Below are 25,502 nucleotides of genomic sequence, written 5' to 3'. Positions count from 1 at the left end.
CTCCGGGCTCCCACGCGCCGCTGCGTCTGCGTGTACGTATGTATCCGTAGGTACCCGCGCGCGGGGACACGCCCGCGTCTACCCACGGACACGGACGTGCGTGCGCACGCGGCGCTCAGCTCCCGGGACACGCGCACGCCCCACGCACGTACACACACTCCTGTACACACACGCGGCCACGTATATACCCGCACAGACGCGCACGCACAAACGGCCGGAGCTCATCCATCCACCCACGCACCCACCCACGCAGCCGCCCGCCCTCCCGCCCGCTCGCCTGCCGTGCCGTGCCGTGCCGTGCCGTGCCGTGCCGTGCCCGCCACGGCGGAGCCGCTGCCCCGCTCCGCGCCGCCCGCTCCATGTCGGCGCGGCCCCTTTAAATGCTAATGAGGCGGCGCCGGCCCCCGCTGACTGTGTTAAAACTTCGGCGGGGCCATTTTGGGGGCAGTAAGACCCAGCGCGGCCGTGAGGGACGCCCGCCGCCGAGCGCCGCGCACCCGCCCGCCACCTACCGCCCTCCCTCCCGCCAGGCACCATGAGCGAGGCGGCGGAGACCGGCACCCCCAGCCCGGCGCCCGCCACGGCGGCCACCACCACGACCGCCGCCGCGGCCGGAGCCCCCGCGCCGCCGTCGCCCGCCACCCCGGACGCCAAGCCCAAGAGCCCCGTCAGCGCCGCCGCGCCCGGCGCGGCTGTTGGTGAGGCGGCTCCCGGCGCCGCTGCCGCCGCTGCCGCCACCACAACCGCTGCCGAGACGGAGAAGAAAGTGCTGGGTGAGCACCGGGCCCCCGACCTCCCCGGGGCACCTGAGGCGGGAGCGGGGAGGAAGGGGGGGGGGGGGGGGCAGCACATGGCCGCCGCCCGGGGCCCGGCCCGGCTTCCCCCCGCCGCGGCTGAGTCAGGCCGGGGGGAGCCGAGCGGCGCCTGGCCGGGACGGCAGCTCGGAGTTGGGCGGGAGCACCTGTGCACAGCCCCGTCCGGTACCGGAGAAGCGCCCGGGGCCGCGGTTCGCGGCCCCGGGCGCTTCTCCGGTGCCGGACGGGGTTAGGGAGTGAAGCGCAGCCATGTTGACGGGCTTCCCGGTACCTGCCGCCTGCAGGGGTATCTCCCCTTGGAAAGGGTTGCTGGTAAACCCTGGGTGGCTCCCCCTTTAATCTTAAGGTCTTTGCACAACTTTTCTATCTGTAAAGAATACCGCTTTCGTAATGCCTCTAGGATTAGTGTTTTTTTTTTTTTTATTTTTACTTTCTACTTTATCAGTAAAGAGGGAAGCGAAATGCCAAGTTGCCACCTCTGCTAGTGTGGTGGTGGTGTGTTTTTTTTTTTTTTTTCCATGGTGACTAAACAGGATCAACCTGTTGAAAAGGACAAGACTTCCATCTGCAGTGGAAATAGGGATCTGCTGTTTATAACTGCGTAGCAGTAAGAGGTTAGTAGGGCAAAGCTGAGGCTGACTGCTAGGGCAGAGTCCCGAACTTCGTTAAGGAAAGGCAGCATCTTCCCTTCTGAAGTCTTGCTGCAGCAGATAGAGGAGCCAGGTAAAGGATTTCTCTGGAGCTGAGGTAGGAAGGATTCTAGCAAAACAGAAGTTGGAGGTACAGTTTGCATGATTTTTTCCCCTGTTCTGTTATCTGATTTGTCAGTAATCAGTCAATGCACATCCATATCTGTTGGTATGTCTGGCTGCTTCTTGACTTAAGGTGGCTTGTTTCATTCTTGGTAGTGTTTTTATCTTGTTCACCTGTTGCTTGGAGAGGGGAAAGAAAAAAGCGAAGGCACAAGTGCATTTACTGGGCTAGCAGGAAAAAGAAAACAGTGATGGTTTTGTAGGCAAGGTTTTTAGCAGGAGTGAAAATGATCACTGATAATGCTAATTGAAAATGGACTTATGTTAAAGTCCACCTCAAATGTCCCTGTTAATAGTGTTGTAAATTACGTTCACTTAAGTTTCCTCTTACAAAGATCCCATTAGAAGCAAGGTCTGATGCTTGCCCAGGGCATCCAAATGTCTGACTTCTAGGTATAAGGATAAAGGTTAATCAACTTTTTCTTCTTAGTCACAGGAAGCTTTGGCTTTCCTTGTTAAAACTAATGAAAAGGCTATTTTGGCATGGGTAGGAGTGGCTGACGATTGTTTCCTCTGATAGCATCAGAGTACATCATCTTGTAGAAATATATGGGCTTCCACTTGCTAGTGGGATAGCTGTCATCATGTCAACTGTCTTCTCTGACTCCTCAGTAAAACTAGTTATGGCTTCCTCTTGGCTTGTCCTCCCTCCTCCTTTCCCAATTTCCCTGCTATGACAGCTCGGGCTTAACGCTGGCTGCGCCGTGGCCACATGGATGTTCAGTGTCATGCTGTTGTGTCTGATCTTCCCCGCCCATGGTGATGCTTAGGGGAGACTGTAAGACTAGTGTGGATAGGGAGTGGTATTTCCCCAGTATGCTGTTTTAGGGAGTATGCTGGAGACTCGCCCCTGGTCTCTGGCAGCTTGTGCAAAAGGAGCAGTGTTACTCCGAAGCTGTGCCTGTGGACTTCCATTTATCAGCAGCCAGCTGGCCATGTGGAGTGAGTTTTGACTCCCTCTCCTTCTACCAGCTTTCCGACTCCTCCGAGGATTTTCATGAGGCTTCCTAGCTTTCTCGCCCTCTTCCTAATCTGACTGAAGTAGGCCAACAGAGTCAATATTATTTTGCGGGGGAGGGGAAGGATGATGGTGGGGGAATCAGTGGTATTAGCCTTGTTTCTTAAAGCAGGCTAAAACCTGCATGTGCCATTGGCACCTGTTTCTGGGCTTCCCCCCCTCTTCTTCCCCAGTTGACTTGTCTTAGTGCAGTGAGCTCTTGCATGTAGCCAGTGCCTTTGTGGTAGCAATAAGTGTCTGTACCTAGTGATGTCCCCATGAAACTAAATGTACGAGCATGACTATAAATGTTGATGCTGAAGACCGTTATTGTTACTGAATCAGTGCTAGGCAGTGAAACTTAGGGTTTTTATCTCTGTAAACAAGAAGTCTTGGGAATGGATGCTGTACTAGGTAGAGCCCTTTTCTCTAATAACTGTCTCAGTCTTAGCATGGTTTTGCTTCTTCTAAATATGAACATTTTGCTGCTAAAAAATTGTATTAAAGACCAAAACCTTCACTTTTAAAAGTGCAATGAGAAATGGCCTGATTATTTTCGGTAACAGCAACAGTACTACGATGGACTGCTATCAGTAAACATTCCTCCTTTAGTGCTCTATTCAGGGGAGGAGGAAGAGGTTGCTCTTTTTGTCTGTCAGAGGGGTATATAAGAATGGCAAGACTGTGTGAGACCAAAGGTCTGTCTAGCTCTGTCATCTCTTTGTGGATGTTTAGGGAAGAATGCAGGTGTAGAGCAGATGAAGGTAACAATTTGCAGTGTGCTCTTGCCTCTAGCAGACTGGCTTGTGCTTCTGAACTGCAGATTGTTTCTAGACTATTTTATTTTTAATTGCCTCTTGAGTTCCCCCTGCCACCAAACATATGCAAGGTTTTTAACAAGCAGCCACCTGTAGGTGACTAGACCCTTTTCAAATAAGTACTATGTAGATTGCTTAGATAGTTGTGGTCATGCTATGTAATCAGTAACATCTCTTAAAGTCTAGAGCCCAAAATTCTCCCTTTCCTACAGGTTTGAAAAGTACAAGTTTGTGGTCTCCACCCAGTTGCTGAGAGGGAAGGAGAGGTTGAACTACCTCCATTGCTGTTGAGTTCCTCCCACACGTACCTATATGTTGGAGGAACAGGTTTCACCAGATCCTATAAGACACTGCAGTATGGCTTCTAAGTAAGATGCTGTTTTGGTGTTGAGACAGGAGCTTGTCTTGATCCTAGAAGCCTTGAAATGTAAAGTTGGTCAGTTTGTAACTGGTAAATCACAGAAGATGTCTAGAAGTAGGAATATTTTAAAAAAACAAACAAACAAAAACATCTTGTGGGGTCTTGTTTGGTTACAGGGATGCTGACAATGCAAGAAAGAGCTTGTCCAAAATAACGATGTTCTGCCTCTCCACTTGAGAGAGTTGCATGGTGCTTGATACTGCTTCTTTGGCCAGTTCTGGTTTCCAAGGAAGAAAAAAAAAAAGTGATTCTCTTTCAGTGAAAGAGAGGACTTTTAAGCAGCTTTCTCCAGCTATGTTTCATGTCTAGTTACTAAGCTAAAGAGAACTGATGAATGGCAGTGGGATTTCCAGCTTCACTGCCCATTTCTGGGATAAGAAATAAAAAAGAGATGGGATGGATGGCCTGAAATAGTTCTGAAAATAGAGCTGGACTTTATTCTAGATGCTGTGTGGTAAAGTCTTGGCTGAAGAACAGCAAGTGCTGAAGAACTGCTTCCTGCTACAGTGTTAGTACAAACTGAAGTGGGAGATGAAGGTACACTTTGAGTGTTAAGGGAGCAGAATAGGTCTGATTGTGACTTCATGTGCAGGTATAAAAGTATTTTTGTAACATTCTTTTACTTCATTATGTTTTAGAATAACTTCTTTAACTTTTTTCTTTCCAGCCACCAAAGTTCTTGGCACAGTCAAGTGGTTCAATGTCAGAAATGGATATGGCTTTATCAACAGGTATGTTTAAATTATGATAGTTGTATTTATGCTGTACTAACTCGTGGTACAGATAATATGCCATGCGTTAGTAATTGCAGCAGAGACCCGAGGACCTGACTACAAGTTCATGCGGTTGATAGCCAGATCTGGCCGGGCATTCAAAACTTTGATATCATCCCAGGGGACTCTTCCCACCCCCCCCATTGAAGGTTGTGTGCATGGGTAGAAAACAGAAAGGGTCAAACTCATTACAAATTTGGTCTGTTACTTTGTTTCTCATCTTTACTGGTACTACACCTGTAATGAGCTGTGTGTTCTTTCAGGACTGCCTGGCTTCTTTCAAAGGTGCAAGTAAGGTCGGAGGATGAGGGGAAATACTTTTGGATAAAAATTGAAGTGTTAACTAATTGGTCAAAATACCCACTCTAAATACACACTGAGATTCTCTGATGTCATCTAACTGAAGGTACTCCAGGCCTGCAGGCCTGGGTTCACAGAAATTCTTTCTTTGTATCTCTCTTCTCCTCTGAACACGAACAAACCTCTGAATGGCATTGATAATCCAAATAGCTGTAAGTGATACTGATCACACTCCAACCCTAAGTGCACAAGACCCACACTTCCAAGTTACTGGAGAAAACTGTCGTTTAAGGCTGGAATATCTGTGAGGTTGAGGGGCTTAAATGTCTTGTGTGCTTTGTGAAAAAACAAAGCTCCTGTGTGGCGAACACTTGTCTTGCAAAAGACGTACCTGGCAAGTTATTTTGTCCTGCAAGTCCTTGAACTGTTACACAGCAGGTGGATTTGGGCAAGTTGGACACTATAGAAAGAGGTAGAAGAGCCCTGTTTCATGGATCTGAAGCCAGTTCTGTTACAGTATTAATCCCAGTCTCCAGAGGCTACTGTCCAGTGTGTTATGTAAGCTTAGAAGAAAAGCTTGAATTAGGAAGTACTCTTAAAGTCTTTCATAGCAGTCGATGTGAGAGCCTTCAGCTGGATATGGTGTAATAACTTGTTAGCTTTCTTCCTAAACTGAAGTCTACTATACTTCAGTTCAGTGCAACAAGTTTTGGATTATGTGTTATCTTCACAAACTCTTTGATCTACCTGTTCCCTTTGCAGAGAAGGAATTGAGTGAAGAGACAGCAGGGTCTAGGCTCTTTCTGTTGTAGGGGAACACAGAATCAAGGTCTCGGACCTGTCTTCGTGTTTTGCATGTGGAAGCCTGAACTGGCTGTTCTGATCCAGACAGCCTGATGTTCATGTCTGGGTCCCCCTCCAATGGACTCTTCCTAACACCTCTTGTGCCTGGTTGCTTTGAGTTTCACTGAAAGGAGAGCTCTGTTAACAGCTGTGGCCAGTCCTGTTGATAGTCTTGCTTGACCTCTGGGATAACAGCTCAGGTTGCAGCCCCTGTGGAAGTTTTTTTGAGGGGGGTGGAATAGTGAAAGGCAAGCAGTCCTGTCATTAACTCTGCCCTGTGTCAAAACAAAATATTGAACATTTGCCAGAAGATTACAGAGAACCTTCCCCTGTCCCCTCACCCTTCTGGAGGGTGGGGAGTCCTTTCTGCTGTCAAGCGTATGACCCTGGAAATTCAGAGCAGGGTCTTAGTAGCATAGGCTTACACAGAATGTATGGAATCCAGGGGTGGTACTACAGGATGGGGGAAGGAGGGTTTCACTTGTGAAGTCAGGGATTTCTATTTAAGTCTCTTAGTCTGAACTCTTACGACTTCTCACTTTCTTTTCGCAGAAATGATACCAAAGAAGACGTGTTTGTTCATCAGGTAAGACAGCAGTAATTGTACATGGGGATGTGCACTAAGAAAGGTTTCTAATGCAACTTCCTGAAACAGCCACCCAACCTTGTCCTGGCTTCTTGGAATATTTACAGCAAATACCTTGAATGGACATGTGTGTTGAAATTTTCAGGGAGGAATATTAGGGTGTTTTGCTACTCTCTGGAGTTATAACTGAAGGAGTAGGTATTATAACCCTTCATGCTTTCTTTTGTCTGTTCTAATTTGAACACTGAAGGTTGTTTTGTTTTTTTTGGTGTGTTTTTGTTTTGTTTGGTTGTCCCTTCCCTGGGGAGATGACTCCGCTGTTTTGTAAATACCTTGCTACTTGTTGTCTCTCCTTACCCTCCATTTCCTCATGCTCCTTGTGTCTTCTGTTTCTTCCTACCCTCTTCGTTTGCAGGTCTGTTCTGTCTGCCCTCCCTGGTATTGGAGAGAAAGTGATCTAGTCTGGCTCTTGACCAGCCTGGGTTGCCATCAGCTGTTACTGCATGAGGCAGCTGCTCTTAGGAAGAAGAGGAGGAAGGCTGTGTGCCAAGTGTGCCCAAGCAGAGAGAGGTTGCCCAGTAGCTTGTCATTGGTTAACTTTCCTTGAACTGTCAGTAGGGTGTTCTAAGTTTATACTGTGACTCTCGGGTCACGGGCAACTAATGGGAAGACAAGGGATGCTGTCTCCATGCTATTATAAACTGATCAGTTGGCTTAGGTCTGTCTTTGCAGCATCTGAGACTTTTACTTCACCAGAAAATGAGATACTGCCCCTGGAGGTTGTCCCGTATGAAATGTCTGCAGGCTCACGTGATTCTTAAAAGCATGAGCTTTCTCTGTGGCATAAGTGGCAGGATTTCTATCAAACGTAGCCAGGAAACTTACACTCAGAGTTCATCACAGAGGATGAGGATATGTGCATCTGTAGTTGTGTTAAACATGCTGGTCAATGTTGAGAGTTTAGGTTTTGTGGCTTCGTGACTAAATAGCCTGTGATAACTGTTTCTCTGGGTCAAGGGGTGTAGACTCGTTATCCCTAAAATGGATGAAGCTGGGAGGGAGTAAGTCTAGTGCCTGTAATGAGCGAAGATGTCGGGAAGTGTGCGCAGTACACATTCCCAGTTCAGTTGGTGGACTGGGAGCAAGAGCTATCGATGCATGTAACAATTTCTAAGGGTCACCCTCCTTCATTAACGATGATGTGCTCTGTGCACGCTGATACAGATGCTGCATCTGCGGCCTGATGGGAACATGTCCAGAGGAAGGTGGGAAGAGTTCTAGTAGCAGAAACATGCTACCTTGAAGACAAACAAGGTCTCCCTGAGACCTGTGAGAAGATATCCTGGAAAATGGTTGTTGTGCTGATAACATAGATAAACATGGATCAGTTGTTATTCTGCTTGCGAAGGCTGCCTGCTGAGACCCAAACAGTGAAGGGCCACAGCAAGCTAGTATTATCTGTGCTGTTTTGTCTCCTTCACCTGTGGAGATTATTCGGCTAAATGTAAACTGGTGTGTGTACGGAACATATTTCTTATGTCCTGTGGCTAAAATCTTGCTGTAGTGAGCACTGAGCAAAACTGGCTGATGTTTCAGAAATGCCGCATCATGTGCAAGCTTGCATCTGATTAACCCTGTTGGTGGGCTGTGCACGGCAGAGTAGACGCTTCCAGCTCTGGCCTGGGTTGGCTGCAGTCGTGTGTTCCTCAGCTCTTCCATCTCGAGCTGTTCCTGTACATGAATGTGCTCTCTACCAGAGCCTGGGGCTTTCTGGCTGGAGCTCCTGCCTGCTTGGCTCGGCAGGGCCAGAGGATGGGGCCCGCCCAGCAAGGGAGGCAAATCCAGTGCGTAAGCCAACATCCTGTTGCGAGGGAGCTCCCTCTCCACGGTTAGTGCCGGCCTCCTCCCGCGCCTGTCCCGGGAGGGGCTGGATTACATGCCTAATCCCTTCAGAATAAGGCTGACCTAGTTGAATAGATACAGTCTCCTCCCTGCCTCCCCAGCATGCATCCGCAGTGGGGAGGGAACAGGCCGATCTCATGATTGGAATGGGGGTTAACGCTTGGTGTCTGGCTATTGGATGCTATTTATAAACCTAGTACAGATTAAAATGCTTTTCTCTTTAGGGCATGCATGGCTTGCTTTGAATTAACCCTTTGTCTTGCGGGGGACCCAAGCAGTGTTTTGGGGAAGGGCAATTCTTCACCTGCTTCGTCTTGCTTGCATCCGTGTCCGGTTGGTTCATGCAAGTTGCTGTCTAGGGCACTGTGTCAGTAGAGGTGGTGCAAGCAATAGGGATCGATCTGCCTCGTGGGGTGGAGTGTGTCTGGAGGGGAGCAGGGTCTTGCAATTTAACACCATTAAAAGTGTCAGTAGGCAGAGAAGTGCAGCTTAATTAGGTATAGTTTGAATCACAAGCAGTGAGGAGGAGTTAATATCTTCTGCTGCCCAGGTCTGTCTTTTTCTTCACTTCACTGGATTGTACTCATTGTACACAGCCTGGTGTACATGCGCCAGTCACTGGTGTAACGAATTTTGGCTATTGCTGTGACAGTGGTGGATGTGCACATGATGTGGTGATATCATGAGGATGTGGAAAGAACTCTTCCAAACAAAATACTGAACTAGCTCTGAAGACTCTTATAGCTGTCTGTTCATGGGTGTCCCCTTGGGAAAGGAAAGGCTCTGTCTTAATTGTTGAGTGCTGTCTGTGTTAACACAAAACATCTGTCTTTTGAATTAAAGAAGCTGGAGCCTGCAGGATGCTGGTGAACAGTAACAGGGAGAATAGTGCTCTCTCCCCTCGGGATATACAGAGTAAAAGTCTCTTCATCAAGCTTAGAGCTTAGGCTTGTTAGAGGCTTATTTCAGCAATGTTTACCTGCAGCTGAAGTAGTAAGCAGTAAAGCCATATAGTTTCTGCTCTGAATTCTAGGACTTACTCAAAATTGTTCCTAGTCGCCTTTATAAAACAAACCTCAGCCTAGTGTGTGGCAGCCTGTCTCCTATTGGCAGGTTACTCAATTGCAAATTTGAATTTTGAAGTTTCTGGCCGTAAAGCTGGAACAGAATGTGTGGAATCCCATTGAATTTATCTTCCGTCACCCTTCTTGGAGGATGTTTGAGGAGCTTGATTAATGTTAAGTACACACCCTCTGCTGAAAAGAAATCTAGTAGTCCTTTCTTCCTCTGCACTTAGAAGGAAGGGGAAGGAGTTTGAAATACAGCTTGTTGACAACTCTGTTGTATGCAGAGCACAAGTCTTACGAGTTTGAGTCAGTTGTCTCAGCAGAAGTGGTGAAAGAACTAAACCCGTAATCTGCAGTGAAGATAATGATTTTAGAATTAGTATATAGCATTTATGGAAAATCTAGCACTTCCAGCTGATTTTTAGAAATGGGGCAGTTACACTAATAGGTCAACAGAAAGCAAACAAAGCTGTCTCAGCTGATGGTGGGAGTCTCTGCTTTGTAAAGTAATTCCCAAAAGAATTCACTTGAGAAGCTCATTCTCTTCCTGTATATAAAAAAAAAAAAAGCTGGGGTTGTTTTTGCTTTGATAACAATAATATGTACACTCTTTCATTCTTCCTTAAGCTGTTCAGGGACGCTGCAGGGTACAGGGAAAGGTGTGGCTAGATGTAGGGCTAAAAGGATGTGCTGGCCTATTGCCTGAAACACAAAGGGGACTGTATTCAGCAACAATAAGAATACTTTTCCTAAACTGGTCAAGCTCAACTTTAAACTGATTAGAAATTCAGTGGGGAATATTTTTGGGCTGTTGTTGACTGAATGAATATAGTTGCCATGCACAGGCAGCAACTCCAAAAAAAAAAAAAAAAAAAAAAAAAAGCAGAATTAAGATCAGTTGATCTGCAGACAGATACGATAACGGTCTCTTCTGTTTCTGCCCTGCATCCCATTTCTTAAGCCAGATTTGTCCCCTGTATTTCCATGTGTGCTTCTAGCAACTGGATCTGCACCTGCCTCCTTCATGCTAACAAAAGATGCCCATATCAGGAAACTTAAAGTGAATTGGTCATTAATAATCTAAGAGAACTTCAGTGAAAAGCTGGCTACTCGATTGGCTTGTACAATGTGTGTGTTTTGGGTTTGTTTGGGGTTTTTTCTCCCCTGGCCTCTTCAGTTTGTGAACCCTTACCTAATGAACAGATAGCAGGCTTGTCTTGCTAACGGCTTTTTGTGGAATCCTAGAAATACTCCAGAGTGAAAGGCATCCGTAGCTGACAGGCTGAAAATCACTCCAGGAGGTTTGAGTGTTCCTGTGAGTCTGAGGAGGCTTTCAACTGGTTTTGATCCGAAGCCATGTTGTTAATAGTATTTTGGGGTTTCCATCTAGGAGATGGCTAGGACTGTGATTGTCTGTTCTGGTACTATTCCTGCATTCTTTAGGGACTCACCTAATCTTTGGGGGTCTCTGTTACAGTGCTTAAGTAAAATGCTTATTTATGTTACACCAGAGTTATAGTAATTCTTCTCTAGTTACTATGAGTTGTCATGATACCTTATAGTTAATGGCACCTTCTACAAAAATGCTCCTGGTCTTAAGTTCTCTGTAGATGGTCTGCAGGTCTCCTAATGACTGTGAAGGCATGGGTCACACCTGCTGCTGGAGATGCCTCGGTACAGCTTGCAGGAGGTCAAACGCTCAGTGTGAACTCTGTTCCTACAGAAATATGTAATGATCTGGATATTTAGTAGGCTTGACAGAGGGGATCCTGGGGCAACAGCTGATTTGTAAACTCTTAAGTGTTGAGAAAGGAGTGAATGTTGACTGAGTATTGGAGGGCCTGTGGAATAAGAGACACATCTGTGTATTTGAAGTGTCTTGGTGTGGCAACTGATCGGGTGCGTAGAGTTGGGATTGTAGCAGAAGAATACTGTCCTTCCCTCATCTACAGGGTTATGAATGTGTAAGATGAAATAATATTTTTTCTGTATCTTCTTTCTTTAAAGACGGCGATAAAGAAAAACAACCCACGGAAATATCTGCGCAGTGTTGGTGATGGAGAGACCGTAGAATTTGATGTGGTCGAGGGAGAGAAGGTGAGAGATTATGGAGACTTAGGGGTGTGGTTCAACAGAGTTAACATCACTCTAGTGGGGAGTAACACAGAACCTTAGCTGCGTATCTGGTGTTTTTGTCTAATGTATTAATCCCTAGGGTGGGTGGCATTCATACGGCTTTTCTGTGGAAGAGCAGTTTTTTAAGGGCTTCATTAAGAAGTGTTTCTAGATATGTATCAAAACTCTTAACTACATCATAGTGCTTCTAGAATCTGTAACTTTTACTTGATAGAGCATTTGAAGTTTGCAGCCTGCCCAATAATCATTAACTGAGGCATATATTGCCCTGAAGAATTTGTCTTGGAGTCTGGTGGCTTAATAACTGTAAGAACCTTCAAGTTCTTTGCGCTTCTGCTTTCTCAGACTTCTTTTGGAGTTTTCTGAGCTTTTCTTTCTTTTCTCTAATCAGTTACTACTTGCTTTTTCCTCTGAACTCAGTCTGGCTGATAGGGTCTTAACTCATGATCATAACTCTTGGTTATGGGGTTCAGAATAACAAACCTGCTTTTGCACTACACAGGAAGAAGGAATCTGTGTAGCTTGGAACTGATGCAAAAAAGCCTCTCATGTTTCATTTTCTCCCTGTAGCTGGTTGTTCTTTTCTTCCACCACCCTGGTTTACTTTCTTTTGGCCTTTCAGGGTGCAGAAGCAGCTAATGTCACTGGTCCAGATGGAGTCCCTGTAGAAGGCAGCCGCTATGCTGCAGACCGGCGCCGCTATCGACGTGGCTATTTTGGCCGACGCCGTGGACCGCCTCGAAGTGTAAGTTTAATTTCTTTAGTGGTGGTCATCCTACCTCCTCAGCAGTCTTCTGATCCCCTCATGAGAGGGAACTACAGGTTCAGCACTGGCATATAGTAAACTGTCAATGCTTAGCTAAGTTGTGAGTTTTCTTCAGTAATATTCTGCATTCCTCCAGTGCATTGTTGATGTGGATACTGATATTTTTCTATTATTGGGTGTCCTGTAGGCTGTTCCTTGGCATGTCTTTCTAGAACGTGTTAAAAGCATCTCTTTGAGTGTTAAGGTATCTGTTTGTTTGAAGAGTGAACACAAAGGAGTGAGACACCTAGAGTAATATAAATACCACTTAAGTAGTATAACCATAACTTGAAAGGGTTACTTGGAAAACAGATTTTGTTTAGAAGTTCATCACTTTTGCATGGTACAGTAGTAGTTTGACCAACTAGTTGAAACCTCCATGTGTCACCCCTTCATAGGCCTCTGCCTACAGCAGTTCAGTGTAAAGATAATGCATTTTTTTCTTTAAATTAGCTACACACCACTATTCATACATCTGCAAGCCTTCCTAAGCAGCTTCCCTGCAAGATTTTGCAGAGGGAGAAGTAAGTATGAGGTACATGGCTGTAGTTCTAGCAGTTACTGCTCCTATCCACATCGTGCTTGTGCTAAATTGGTGCCTGGAACAATCCAGCAAACTGGAACATACTCCAGGCTTGATTAGCTTTTCTTTTAATAGTTGAGTCTGTGATCATCACTTGCAGAAATGTGTGAATGATGCAATACGAGAGCCCTGGTGGAAGTCTCTGCCCAAGAAACATAACTCTCTTCTCATCTTGTTCTACAGAGTTGACAGCATGGGAGCAAACAGAATGAATGTTGTCAAATCCTTCCTTAAAGCCTAACTGTTTATACTAGCTATCATGAGGTCTTGTCTTTAATCCTGCTGGACACCACTGAGCCTTAAATCCATGAAAAGTGTTCTTTCTGAGTCCCTTGGAGTCAGCTAGAAGCTGGTGCTGGTAACTGATAGCTTATTACTGAGTATGTCTTTGTTTTTGTGGTGATATAGTTTGCAGCTTCAGCTTTCACGCCAAGTGGCAAAGAACTAGGATACTTGGTTTTGTTCAGTGCTTTGATGTTTCCGGTCTTATCTGTTAGCTCATCAACGAGCTATGTCCCAGTATTGATTCTGTTTCCTTTTGCTCTCCTGAGATTAAAATCTCCCTCAACTGTCTTTATTGGGAGTGAATGCTTTAGTTGGTGGTATTGGTGTTGTCTTGGAGCTGCTTCAGATTTTAAATGAGCAGACATCCCTGTGTATTGCTGAGTATGGAAAGCAGCTGTTTCTTTTTGCCTGAAGAGGGATAATGTGAGACTCAACTTGGACATGGGGAACATTCGGTCTTGGGGTACTCGTGCTGGGACATGTTTTCTTGGATGTCTGATGCAAACTAATGCAGCTAAAAATCTGGCTTGCATGTGACACTATAACACGCTTGGGTCCTGGTACTTGAAGATACACACAAGGGGTACAAATTGTGATATCACACTGTTTTGCTTTGGCTTGCTTATATCTGAGTCCCCAGACTGAGTTGGTGTGCGTACCAGACCTTAGCTGTTGCGACTGGTGCCTGATGCCCTGCGAAGTCATCTCTTGTTTCCTAACCTAAAAGATACTGCTCTTTCTCTGGGATCATTGGCTCTGGGAAAATTACAGCCTTCAAAACTTGTAAATGATAATTTACCAAAGGACATTAACCTGGGTGTTCACAGCTTGCTATTGTTCATGAGGTTTGTTGGTCCTTCTCTTTAGCTTGTTGAGTATCCTCTGAATGTCAGGCCTTCCCATCAATGCATTGACTGCTCCTCTGGATTTGGTATCATCTGTTAAAATTAAGAGTAAATTCTGTTTCACTCAAGGATGGTGAAGACCCTATAGTACCATTCCCTTAGCATGCCACTCTAACGGGTAGCAAGGTAAACTCTGATTGCTGTGGCCTTTCAAAAATGGTACTGGCCAGGCAGTGACATTGGCCAGCTCCTTCAGCACTCTCAAATGTATCCTGAGTAGTCTCATAGACTTGTATGTGTAAGACTTGTTTAAGCGTTACTTCCTTTTCATGTTTGAGCTCACTCAGGAGTTCCTTGAGCAGCCAGAGCTGATGTTCTGCTATGTTGCTCAACTTTCTGCATGCTGCAGTGGACCCTTCTTGTGCTCTGAGCTAGTTTGAGGTGCAACCAATTCTGCTGGGCCTTCTTACCCACTCACTTGTTAGTTGCCCGAGGAAGTCAAAGCTCCACTTTAGGGAAGTCTTTGCAGGGACTGCAAAGGGCTGTGCAGGGACTCTCCCTGAAGTACTCCCTAGTGTAGGTCAGTGAAACCACTCAAACTTGTCCAGATACTCTTGTCATCACCTGGGTGCTTGCTTTGATAGATCAATTGAGAGTAGAGTGAATCCTCATCTGAAGCATCAGTATTTCCTTTTGGAGATTTTTCACTTCCATCTGTTAACACATTCTTCAAATTGAAACCGCATGTCTACTGCATCTAGAAAGATGCTTATTTCTAATAGCCTTTTCCTTTAACAAGGCCTCCTGTTTTCCCCTTCCATTCCCATGTCTGTAAAGGGGGCAGAAACGTAGCAATGTCTGTGAGCCATAGCACTACGTATACACTATTCTGTATGGTCCCATTAACAGGTGCATTAGAGGTTGTGCCTCACTACTTGAGGAAGTGTTTTTGGCTAACTGTCCTGCAGGATATTTGAGACAAGTTTGAGTTGCTGATGGTATGGCACTCTTGGGCTGTGTTTGTTGAAAGGATGTTCACTCAGCTGCAGGCAACTGTTGCTGCACACCTGAAGGACAAGGTTTCAGTGTACCCAGGCCGCTATGCGTAAGGATCTACTAGGCTGCAGAAGTGAAAGGTTTTCCCAGAGCTCAGCTGCCCACATCATCGATCCTGTATTTACTGACAAAAAAGTGTTTAATTTGTTGAGGTGACTTTTGACATGGTGGCCTTCTAGGTTTCAAGAACTTTCTGATTGATGTCTGTTAGCAACTCCAGTCCAGCCTCGCAGTGCAGCAAGAGTTGATTTATCCTTGCTTACTGGTGTGGTTTTAGGCAAACTAAAAATGCTATCCTTTGCTTGCCATGCTAGCTCAAATGTGCCTATACTCTGTGTGTAACTTACTTGGTCTGGTTTTGAACACGTTGTGTGAATTTCTCGAGAGTGAAGAGAACCTTGAGGAATCTGAGGTACTTGACCAGCTCCAGTGGAACTGCATCTGGATTGCATGGGGAGTTCTGTGGAAAGTAGAAGCACTTGTTCATATCAGAAATTTCTTAATTGTATCTACTACAGAAAAGAGGCTGTGCTCTTCGCTCAATGGTGACAACATAGACGTGGCATGGAGCTGTAGTCAGAATGTTAGAACAGATGATGAATTGTGGAATAACCTTGAGAACACATGATGTTCTCATGTGCCTGTTGTGTGCACTACTAATAGAAGAAGCCTCTATACCAGTGAGTTGGAAAATAAGTGAAATAGTTGGAGAGCTGTTTTGTAGGCTGACGCTATTTCTTGTAGAGAGGAGACCTGAAAAGATGAATAGTAGTATACAGAAGCTACAGACTGATCTGAAGAGATGCAAGAAAAAATGAAGAAGAAATTAAAGGAAGCAGATGGGTATAAAGCTCATTACAGTCACAGTTAATGCTTACAAAACTTTTCTTTGGGGGACAGCAATAAAATTTTATACTTTTTTAGGGTTAGAGAAATCTGTGCAATGTCTTCATGGGGAATCACAGTCTGCCTGCTATTTTGGTCGTCTTCAGAGGAAAATACAGAGTACAGCTTCATTCATTTGTCCTTTAGGGTGACCTAAGGTTTTGTTAGAAGGTATTACACTAAGTTGGAAGGTTCTTGTGGAGGAGACTGAGTGAACAGGATAATGTGTATGCTAGACATAGTGTGGTGCTTTTAAGAGTACAAATTAAGCTTTCCTAATAAATGGATCTAATATACTTACTATCAGTATAATAAAAGAAGACCTCAAAGCTCAGGTTCTGTTTTCTGGTTAAATTGTGTCTGTTTCAGTGACTTCTGACAGCATAGTTGTTTTATTCTGGAGACATACTTTACTTCTAGATCAATTGACAGTGATACTAATGTAATGTGTTAATGGAATTCTAGTGATACTATAGAAGATGCAGGAAACTATCAGGACTTCTGGGCTTAGCAGTTCAGTTGCTTTGCTATTCTGTTTTCAACTGATTATTTAAGCCAAATCTATTTGAAATACTGATATAGTAACGTTCAGTTCAAGATGAATAGGAAAATTTTTGCATTGTTTTCAAGTAATGCTTCATCAGGTTTAGTCATTCTTTCCATTACTACAGGAGATGGAGTCTTTTATCTGATATTCCAATGCAGCCCTCTGTAGGGAGGAGTGGGCTTGGGCTGTGCTATTAAAAACATGTAGAAATTCAATGCTACCTTTCAAAGAGCTGTGAATGTGATGCTGATTGTCAAGTGGCATAGGAGAGCTGTGGCTCCTGAAAAATATTGTTGGGTGCCCCTCCCTACAATTGGGTTGGCTGATGCTTTGTTAGCTTCTGGCGCACTGTCCCTCAGACCAGACCTGCTAGGCCTTCATGGTTCTGCCACGGCAGTGCTAGACCTGAGCCCTGATTCCACGTGTGCTTGCTCAGACAGCCTGCAGAAGAGAAATGGCAATTATGCTGGAACATGTTCAGGATTGTTTTAGTTTTCCATCCTCTCCTCCCTTGACATCTTGTTGCTCTCTTCTCCTGTTTCTGTGCTTTGCCAGTCCTCACGTGAGAAAGAGTGAGAGCAGGAGCAGCATTAGATCCTTGCTCCACAAAAGGCAAATCCCAGGGCCTCTGACTCGCTATTGCCACACACAGTACTGGCGGTGTTGTTTCTCACCTTACTGTCTGAGACGCTTCTGACCACCCATCACAGGTCTATTAAACTGTAAAGTTATGTAGTACAAAGCATCTTGATACAAACAGGGTAGAGTGGTATTGCAAAGTAGATAAGTATATAATGCTGTCATAAACTCAGACATGTAATTTTCCTTTTGGGTTCTGAGTCTCAAATACTTCTCAACCGCTATCAGATGCCACCTGTTACTACTATCTACTTAGTCAGTGGGAGTTCCTGTGGATATTTAGTTGTCCTGATCAGTTTTATGCATGACAGAACATAATGGATAATGTTATTTATGATTGTGGGTTTTTAAATTGAATTCTGATTTCTCTCTACTTACCTCAGCAGCTGACCCTGTCATGTTGTTAAGAATAGCTGGTATAGCTATTTCTAGGTACATATGTGAAATATTCCAGTTGCTTCTAGGCCACATCTCTGTACTTTTTGGAAACTTGGGAAGCTACAAAGAGTGCTTCAAATTATTAATGCATTTGGAGGGTATTTTACTGTGTTGAGAGGAGAAGATTGTCCAGGCTGGTCACTGAGGTTCATTTAATTCCCCAAGATTTCTTGTTACAATGCTCCAGCCTATCTAAATGTTTACCATCATGTTATCTTAGCTAGCGAAAAGTTCACTGCCTATGCAGTTACCTGAGATTGCCAGTTAAAACAGAGCAAAATATGATGGTGGTGGTGAAAATAGCTGTATAGAATTGGAAGACCTCAAACAATGTAGACTACTGAAGGCTGTCAGGAAGCAATAGCTTTTGTCTCCTACTGATCAGATGCAGAAGATGCACTTCTGTTCTAGATCTCTTGTTAAATTCCTTCTTTTAAAAGGAAGAGTAGTACAATGGGAACTGTAAATCATGTAATGTTTTATAAAACAGACTCTACTGATGGCTGGCATCTAATAAAACCAAACCAAAACAAAAAACCAAACAATAAACTAGTAAAAAAAAAACCAAACTGAAATACAGCTTTATCAGTTAACAACAAAAGGGGAAGGATCACCACTGCATCTCTGAAAGGTTAAAAATGTTGAGAGTGTGTGGAAGAGTATTTGACATGACGTAGTACAGTTTTTCTGTCTTTAAATTTCTTCATGTCTTTGTGGCGGCTCTCTGTGGAATGGGGCTCTGTGTAGAATGAAGCCAGAAGTGGTCTCTGGCAAGTTTGTGTGATGTCTTTCAGTTACATTTCCAAATTCAGAAGTGTCCTGATCAGTAGCTGCCTCTCCATAACAATTCACCCCTTACAATGCAATGTCATGTCTTGAAATGCACTTTGCTATGCATCAGAGAGAACTGTCAAGTTCTCTGCCTTTCTTGGCAGACAGGAAGGAGGTGTCATCAGGTAGCTTTCAGCCTGTTACTGTGAGGAACAAGGGCAGCATTATTGGCTCTTGTTCTGTCCTACTCTTACCTTTGCCCAAACTAAAGCCTTTTGAGTAGCTGCTGCTTCTTATTACCTGATGTACTGGTGTTTCTGTACTGGCATACTGTTTTTGAACTTGTGTTCAGATCATTGGGCTTTATAGTTAATATACTGCCTGTAAAATAAGATAACACTTTATCTTTGACTCTTGTCTTCTGTTTTCTTTTGGTTGTAGGGTGGTGAGGGAGAAATCAAGGATGGGGTCACAGAAGGAGGACAACTTCATCAACAAGTTCATAGGAATCCTACCTATCGTCCCCGTTATCGCAGGTTTGTACTATTTCCTTTGCTCATCATTACATTCGGATGCTTTTGTGATCTATACAGGCTTCGTTAGGAGCAGGAAGTTGTATTCCCTGGCATTAATTAACGAGCATGCAAATGGTAGGGACAGTGAGAAGCATTTTAATTATTAGGAGAAAGGTGAGCCATAGGAGTAAGGAAACAACTGTAGAATTTGTTTAATGTGCTTATATATTGCTCAGAGCCAGCAACAGGTCAAGCAAGGGTGAAGAATTCCTTGTATCCTGTTACTTCTCACAATTGAGCAATGTTTTGAAGTGAGTTGCAGGGTCTGTGTCTTTCCAGCTGAACTCTTATACTTTCCTGGACAACTAATGAATCCAAATCCCACTTGATCTGGGACAGGTAGGCCCACCATCTGCAGGGGCAGGGTGTGCTTTATAACTCTTCTTGTGGACTGCAGACAGTAGTTTGCAGTTCAGTGCTGGACTACTAGCTTGAGCACATCCAGCTCAGTCCTCTGTGTCACACAGGCTTGGTTTTATGCGCTGGTGCTACTTGTAGGTACAGAGGAAAGCCTACTGTTCAGTAAAAACTGAAGTTGTGGCCTATCTCTTACAGGCCATTAGATTATATGGTAGTGTTATAGTTACCTTGTAGTATTCTGTGCAGTGGAGGTTATTGCTGTCAGTCAAGATATAAATTTGGGTTCTTTGAGGGCTCCTGAAGTAGAGGGTAACAAAACAGGGTTATTAGAGTTAGTCTTGCTAGAACTTTTGGAGAAAGGGGGTGCTAAAGAAACTGCAGAGCTTCCAGAATAATAAGATAAAAATCATCAAAATGATTGAAGGGGAAAAAAAGTGTGAAGAATGGAAGTGACTGAGGACTCTGAGGCCAGGAGTAAAAACAAATGAAGATAGGTTATAGAGGTCCTTAGAGTAATGAGTGGCATGGAAAGGATGGATGAAATTGGTTTTGCTTTTTCTTCTGATAAAATAATACACTATGAGGAGCCTTCAAATGAAGGAAGTGGGAGACATGCTGAAAAACAAAGGGAGGTTCACAGAACCATAGAACAGCCCAGGTTGGAAGGCACCTCAAAAAATCATCTGGCCAAACTTTTTGTGGGAAAGGGAACCTAGATGAGATGATCTAGCTCCCTGTCTATTCACATCTTGAAAGCTTTCAGTGATGGGGAGGTTATTGCAAATTCCTGGGAAGGTTATTCCGGTAAGCAATTGTTCTCACTGTAGATCTTTCTTATATCAAGATGAAACCTCTCCTGGTGCAACTTGTACCTGTTGCCCCTTGTCCTCTCAATGTGGCTTCTTGTGAAGAGAGAGCCTCTGTCCTCTTTGTAGCTGCCCTTTGAGTACCAGAATACTATGAGTTCCCCCCTAAGCCTTCTCTTCTCCAGGGAGAAAAGCCTTGAGTCCCTCAGCCTTTCCTCATAGGACAGTTTCTCCAGCCCTTTGATCATAATGGCCCTCCTTTGCACTGTATCCAGTCTGTCCACCTCCATTTTTTTAATTGTGGGGACCAGAACTGGACACATACTCCAGGTGCAGCCTGATAAGTGCTGTGTAGAGTGGGGTATTCGCATCTCTCTCTGCTACTAATGTCTCTGTGGATGCAGCCCAGTGTCCATTTTGCCTTTGTTGCTGCAGTGATACACTGCTGACTCACGTTTAGGTTGCTGACTGGAGCTGTTATGCATACAGCAGATTGTTGGAGCCTCTAGCCACAGGATATCGGAGATGTTAAAAGCTTGCATGAGCTTGGGGGAGACTGTCAAAGAGCTAGAAGATAACACCATTGTGGTATCTCGAAGTAGGCAAACTCTCTCTGGCTCAGGAAATCCCTGGTGTGGAAAATAAGTGGAGGCTGGGAGGCTGTTTGGGAAGTAGGTTTCCTTGTCCGTATTTTTCGCTAGGGATCCATAGAACTGAGATAAATAGACACTGAAAGACCCAGTAGGCCGTTCTTAGTAAAGATCCCTTGGAGTTCACAGGAACACTGATGCTTTCCAGTGGGATATGCGGAGTAAGTTGCTGAGTCATCTGTGTTAGTCATACCTTAAACTGGCCAGCGTAGGAATGTTTTCTTCATTTTTCCAGCCTTAGTTCTGACATGACCACTCCAGCTTCCAGCCTCTACACTGAGGGAACAATTCCATAGCTGAGGAATTTAGTGCCAGTTAAAAATATCAGTGTGAAATAGTTGGCCTCTGACTATCATACCTTTTGAGATGTTGCCTCACTTTTTTTTTTTGTTGTTTTAATTGAATTAAATGGAAAAGCTCATTCAGATTCTTGGCTTCTTGTGACTTGTTTTATCTTGGAGAATGAGAGACATGTTAAATAAAACACTGGATTACTTTCACTGGTGTTCTTCATAAAGTATTGTGACACAGTCCCCCACAACATCCTTCTCTCTAAATTGGAAGGATATGGATTTGATGGGCAGACTGTTCAGTGGATAAGGAATTGGCTGGCTGGTTGCATCCAGAGGGACGCGGGTCAATGGCTCAATGTCCAGATGGAGATCAGTGATGAGTGGTGTCCCTCACGGGTCCGTACTGGGGCCAGTGCTGTTCAATGTCTTCATCAATGACATAGACAGCGGGATCGAGTGCAGCCTCCGCAAGTTTGCAGCTGACACCAAGCTGAGCGGTGCAGTCGACACACCTGAGGGAGAGGATGCCATCCAGAGGGACCTGGACAAGCTTGAGAAGTGGGCCTGTGTGAACGTCATTAGGTTCAACAAGGCCAAGTGCAGGGTCCTGCACCTGGGTTGGGGCAACCCCTGGTATCAATACAGGCTGGGGGATGAAGGGATTGAGAGCAGCCCTGTGGAGAAGGACTTGGGGGTGTACTGGTGGACGAAAAGCTGGACATGAGCTGGCAATGTGTGCTTACAGCCTGGAAAGCAAGCTGTATCTTTGGCCGCATCAAAAGAAGAGTGGCCAGCAGGTCGAGGGAGGTGATTCTGCCCCTCTACTCTGCTCTGGTGAGACCCCACCTGGAGTACTGTGTCCAGCTCTGGGGTCCTCAGCACAGGAAGGACATGGACCTGTTGGAGCGGGTCCAGAGGAGGGCCACAAAACTGATCAGAGGGATGGAACACCTCTGCTACAAGGAAACGCTGAGAGAGCTGGGGTTGTTCAGCCTGGAGAAGAGAAGGCTGTGGGGAGACCTTATTGCAGCCTTTCAATACTTAAAGGCTGGACCTGTTGCAATAGGACAAGGGGTAATGGTTTTAAACTAAAAGAGGGTAGATTCAGACTAGATAGAAGGAAGAAATTTTTCACAATGAGGATGGTGAAACACTGGAATGGGTTGCCCAGAGGGGTGGTAGATGCCCCATCCCTGGAAACATTCAAGGTTAGGTTGGGTGGGGCCCTGAGCAACCTGATCAAGTTGAAGATGTCCCTGCCCATGGCAGTGGGGTTAGACTAGACGACCTTTAAGGGTGCCTTCCAACCCAAACTCTTCTATGATTCTGTTCTCAAGGAGCTGATTTGTATTAGTCTGCCATTCACTCCCCTCCTCCTCTTCATCTTGTCATTGTCTTTATCAACTAGCTTAAGTTCCAACACTGAATTTAGAGAGATGAACTATGAAATGGATGTAATCCCCATTTTTTCATATGCATGTTTGATTAAAAATGGCAAGATGTAAATAACGGTGTAAGAGCAACAAAAAGCTGAATTTCATAGGAATAACAAGATTGTCCTTAACTGTAATGACTACCTGTTCCATGCAAAATGGATCCATTCTTCTGGATGCTGGGTCTAGAACTATAAGCCTTCCACCTCTACTCTGAGGTTTTCGATCTGTGAATCTTTGTGCTAAAGTTGGCTCTCTTATCTAGGATTGTGGGAGGTGAGGTAATACTATGCTGCTGCTTGTAGGGACCCGAGCAGAATAATTTTTATTCCTGGAAGTTTTCATTGGCATTGGGCAGTCAGGAGTAGCACCACACCAAGTACAGTGAGGCACCTGAGCTTTTGCATGTCACGTGGGTGAATCACAAGCTGGATAATTTGCCCATGGCTAATGGGAATTTATGCATTTCTGGTGCATTTTTCCCTGTAAGAGGTATGATAGCTTACTGTATCCAATATGAGTGAAGAATGTTTCTGTTTCAGTTAACAGATAGTGCATGTAAATGCAAGCAATAGCTAAATCCAGAGATACTAGTGCTTTTGTGTTGGGTTCCTTTGGAAAAGCTAAATTTGGTTTTTGGGATTGGATAGCTGTGGATTAGCTAAGCCAGCTAATGGGGAACTAGGTAGGCAGTGACTTCGTCATCACTTTTGGCTGTTTTGACAGTTTATAAACATAGTTTGCTTATACTGGAAATGGGATGAAATGCTCTTGCACGCTTCAGGAACATGGACTTGATAGCTTACAGAATCATAGAATATCTTTAGTTGGAAGGGACCCATAAGGATCATTGAGTCCAACGCTGTGCGCCTTGCAGAACTACCTAAAACTAAACCATATGACTGAGACTGCCATCCAGATACTCCTTGGACTTTGACAGGCTTGGTGCCGTGACCACTTCCCTGGGGAGCCTGTTCCAGTGACCAACCACCCTCTCAGTGGAGAACCTTTTCCTAACGTCCAATCTGAACTTCCCCTGATGCAGCTTCATTCCATTTCCTCCTGTCCTGTTGCTGCTCACCAGGGAGAGGAGATCGGGACCTTACTCTCCGCTGCCCCCCTTGAGGAAGGGATCACACCATTAATTATGAATAGGGCTGGACTGGTATATAGCTAGTGGCACTCTAACTTGGCAGAATCAGCCTGCGTGGCTGCTACTGCCTTGTTTTTTCTCCTAGCCAGCAATTCAAATGGGCTAACTACCTCTTTATTGTAGGACTGAGAGCAGAATATGCTGATGTAGCTTCAGCAGTGAAGAGACACCCTGATTGCTTGTCTAACCCAATGAAACAGGTCTTTCCCTTCCAACTATATGCCAGCTGAACTCCAAAGGCATGGTTTGCTAGCATTCCAAATTGTTGCAGATGGTACTTGGTTAGAGAGGTTTTTGCTGGGCTAAAATTATGGTAGTTTATCCTTCTCGGGCTTCTCTCCTACTTAACACATATTTCTTCCCCTCTTCAGAGGGCCCCCGCGTCCACGCCCTGCCCCAGTGGCTGGAGAGGCTGAAAACAAGGAGAACCATCATGAGGCCAACGCTATGAGTCAGCAGCCACTTCGCCGTGGGTACAGGCGCCCATACAACTACCGGCGTCGACCTCGTCCGCCCAATGCTCCGGCTCAGGATGGGAAAGAGGTAAGCACGCTCTTACGTGGCAGAGACAGAGTTCTGATGGGGTGAGTGCTCAAGACCATCTGTTCGGTGGGAGTTTTAACAAGTGTACTGTTGGTGTGCTGGAGGAGTCTGATGGCCAAGTCCAAAGTGCTGATGGCTGAAAGTAGCTGGTTTCCTTGCCTGTTCCTTGTGGACTTCTTTTGAGAATGCACAGCTTATCTTAAATGGAGCCAGCAGTGGGAGAGAGATTGCTTCTGGATAATCTTTAATTGGGGTCAGACTGTAACAAGTATTTTTGAAGCGGAGAGAAACAGTTGTGTTTTCCAGCTTCCTCAAGCCCGCAGTCTGTATGTAGTATGAGAGAGGGATTAGAAAGCTCCAGATCCATTTCCTGAGCTGCTTGAACCAGGTGATTTCAGGGAACTGTTTACAAACACAGATTTTACCTTAATGAGGAAAGACTTACTCTATATCTACTTGAGGTGGTCCCCTGACAGAACCTGCTCTGTAATACTTAAATTTTAGTGTATTTCCTATAGTTAATATTTTCTGAGGATTCACCTTCCTTGATTATTTTAAAACCTGGGTTATGCTGGCCCTACCGCTGAACGGAGGAATGGTCTGGAGGTCAGTCTTTGCCTATAATAAAGGTTTATTGTGTCTCAGACAAAGGTGACTGAAACGCCTGCTGAAAATCCTGCTCCAGTGACCGAGCAGAGTGGTGCTGAGTAATGTCGGGCTCCCCAGGCACCTTTGCCATCCCTCAGGTAAGGAATATAGATAGTTCCTGTTCTCCAGCTGAAGCAGCATTGTGTATACTTCTGGGGCTTGGGCTCTGGCCACGTCCCCGTATGTATTGGCTAGATATTTGTGACAACCTCTGAGAGTGCTGTATAGGCAAACCAAGGAACTGTTTGCTGCTTTCTCTTCTTTCTCTCCTCTGTGTCTGTATTTGTCACAAAGTAAATTTCGCTTTATCAGCCTGATTTTTCAGGAAGATCTGTCTGGTCTATATAGCAATAGCATCTGCTAATGAGTTAGTAATGTTTTGCTTTTGGAAGATACTGTACTCTCAGCTTACAGATAGGATAAGCCAGTCATGCCTGTCCTGTCTGTTATTAGGATAACTCCCTCTCCACCTGACATCCCATATCTTCAACAGGAAAATGAAACTTAAAGTAATTTTTTAAAAATTTGGCTCTTCAACAGGTGTCCTAAAATACAACTCAAAAGTAACACCAAAGAAACACTCAAGCAATAAATTATCAACAGTGATGACGAAAGCAAAGATTTGAAACATCGGAACTTAAAAGAAAAAAAAAAAACCCTTACCAGCAGCTGAGATCCAGGGAACGCCTGCAAGATAGATGCATGAAGAGAGAAAAA

The 25,502-nt window shown here is 44.9% G+C and overlaps 1 protein-coding gene across 1 annotated transcript; it reads left to right on the top strand.

Annotated features, from left to right (window-relative positions):
- Nucleotides 1-304: 304 nt before the first annotated feature.
- On the top strand, nucleotides 305-25,502 carry YBX3 (Y-box binding protein 3). Its single transcript, XM_082310721.1, has 9 exons — nucleotides 305-773; nucleotides 4,531-4,594; nucleotides 6,332-6,365; nucleotides 11,342-11,431; nucleotides 12,093-12,215; nucleotides 18,766-18,860; nucleotides 23,966-24,137; nucleotides 24,783-24,883; nucleotides 25,326-25,502. The coding sequence occupies exons 1-8, from the start codon at nucleotides 536-538 to the stop codon at nucleotides 24,846-24,848; spliced, it is 882 nt and encodes a 293-aa protein (XP_082166847.1). The 5' UTR covers nucleotides 305-535; the 3' UTR covers nucleotides 24,849-24,883; nucleotides 25,326-25,502.

The sequence above is a fragment of the Platalea leucorodia genome (genome assembly GCF_965183815.1).
Source record: "Platalea leucorodia genome assembly, chromosome: 4".
Lineage (NCBI taxonomy): Eukaryota > Metazoa > Chordata > Aves > Pelecaniformes > Threskiornithidae > Platalea > Platalea leucorodia.
Note: the sequence above shows the minus strand (reverse complement) of the source record. Positions and strands in the feature narration are given on the sequence as shown.

Bases quoted from the DNA above. Each gene is read 5' to 3' on its own strand.
- YBX3 (XM_082310721.1), top strand. From the start codon at position 536: ATGAGCGAGGCGGCGGAGACCGGCACCCCCAGCCCGGCGCCCGCCACG. The intron at 6,366-11,341 runs GTAAGACAGCAG...CTTTCTTTAAAG, and splicing joins AAGACGTGTTTGTTCATCAG to ACGGCGATAAAGAAAAACAA. The intron at 11,432-12,092 runs GTGAGAGATTAT...TTGGCCTTTCAG, and splicing joins ATGTGGTCGAGGGAGAGAAG to GGTGCAGAAGCAGCTAATGT.